The sequence below is a fragment of the Impatiens glandulifera genome, chromosome 2, assembly GCF_907164915.1.
Source record: "Impatiens glandulifera chromosome 2, dImpGla2.1, whole genome shotgun sequence".
NCBI classification, from domain to species: Eukaryota; Viridiplantae; Streptophyta; class Magnoliopsida; order Ericales; family Balsaminaceae; genus Impatiens; species Impatiens glandulifera.
The window spans coordinates 48,310,163-48,312,015 of record NC_061863.1 but is presented as its reverse complement, the minus strand read 5'-3'; the positions used below and the strand labels follow the sequence as shown (position 1 = coordinate 48,312,015).

At 35.6% G+C, this 1,853-nt stretch overlaps 1 protein-coding gene across 1 annotated transcript; it reads right to left on the bottom strand.

Moving 5' to 3' along the window:
- Positions 1-791: 791 nt before the first annotated feature.
- LOC124924783 lies at positions 792-1,592 on the bottom strand. Its single transcript, XM_047464775.1, has one exon. It carries the CDS (start codon positions 1,590-1,592, stop codon positions 792-794), a length of 801 nt encoding a protein of 266 aa, XP_047320731.1.
- Positions 1,593-1,853: the final 261 nt, after the last annotated feature.

The following is a 1,853-nucleotide window of genomic DNA, read 5'->3' as shown; positions in this document are numbered from 1 at the left end:
AAGATTAAAGTTTTCTTTTTCAAATTTCAACAAAAACATAACATTTTTTTCAAATAAAATGTATTATAATATATAAGTTTGAAAGTAAACCCTAAATATTGAAATTAGTGTCTCGACTACCAATTTCATATTCCAAAACAACAACAAAATATTTTTAGTTTGTCTCCTTATTCTAAGACAGTTGGAATCTGTTTGACCTGTATTCCTTGAATGATGCAAATAGAAAGAGAGAGTAGACTCTAATAATCTTATTTTATTGGACAAGAAATCATCCAAATCATTCAAATTGTGTATTTGAGTCATATCAATAAATTTAGAAGTTGTTTAATGCCAACTGCTCCTTTTTTAAGGGTATTATCAAGTGTGATTCTTTGGTTAGCACATCAATCAAGACCAAGCTCATTATTTTTTGTTTAATTCATGTCTTCAAATCATTGAAACTGTAAAAACTTGTTCTTATTCATCTCACCTTTGTGTTGTATGGCTTTGAGATTTAACTATGATGGCTTTGCATCCAACGCCACAAGAAAGGAATGTGAATCAGATGCTATATCTTATATTATGTAGAGAATATATCCAACAAAAGATTGGGATAAATTATGCAATTTTACCTCCATGGCTTATAGAAGGAGAAATGATATCATGAAAAGACATGTAATGTATTTTGGTAGAAATGTTGTATTCATTTATAATTTGTACTGTACTGTATAGGATTTTGGTATGTACACCTATGAACAGATTCTAACTACATCAATGTTTCAAAACTGAATAGAGGAATGTGATATCCTCTCCTAGTAGCTAAGCATGTTGAGGAGCAAAACTCTAGTCTTGATCAAGTGTTTGAACAAGCAGTCTAGTCCTTCTTCAATATCTTGAATTTTGAGTTCCATCTCTTCCAACTGTCTCTGGATGCTCTCAATATCCAGCACTCCCAAAGCTTCATTTATTTGGTCAAATTCATTTTTGTTTGTTCCCTTGCATTCGGTGTGGATTAGCTTCGAGATCAAGCTTGAGCGTGCCTTTGTCCCCATAGCATAAGTCAAGAATGATTCGAGTACAGAAATTGTGGCAGATTGGACACTGTTGAATAAACCAATGGCTTCCAATTGATCAGCTCTTTCGGAGATCTTGACATTCTTGAGACCCTTTAAAGCCTTTTGAATTGCCTTTTGGTTCTTCCTTCTGGAAGACAAATACTTCCCAGATGCATCAGTTGCATCTTTCCTTCTTCGGAGAGATGATAGAAGCTCTTGCACATCGTATTTGGCCTGTGAGAAAATGTCCTTGGTTGCTGTGCATGCATCCAAGATCTTGATATATGTATCCAAAACCTCATCTGCTAGTTTCTTATTGGATTCTTGAACCAATGTCAATGATTGCATATGAATCATGTCATATGCATAAACATTCAGATCTAGAAGGCCACTCAATCTATCTCCAAGAGAAGATAATGAATTAGATGTGGACTCTGTTTCCTTGAGTCTGTTAAAGTGTTCATCGAAATGAGGAAGGAGCTGATGGGTGCTTGATGGATAGCTGGTAGAACGAGCATGTCGCTGAGTCTTCATTCTGATTGGAGAAGATGGTGCCATTTGCACTGATATTGGTGAGTTCAACCCCTAAGTTTGTCTTGAAGAGATGCTTGTGAGTTTGGTATCTCTTCTTCTAGCATATGCTCTATATTTATAGTCTTTTTTTCATATTCTGGTGACAACGCGATCTTGATCTTGATCTGAATGAGATAGCATTTGCTGGTTTTGTTGGCAATGTTGGCTCGGTGTTTCTCTCCCACCAGTCATAAGATGACTCAGCCAGCTGATCATTGACATGCACGAGTATTATGAAGTCAGATG

What these genes read in the sequence shown, in the direction of transcription:
- LOC124924783 (XM_047464775.1), bottom strand. Translation starts at nt 1,592, where the DNA reads ATGGCACCATCTTCTCCAATCAGAATGAAGACTCAGCGACATGCTCGT.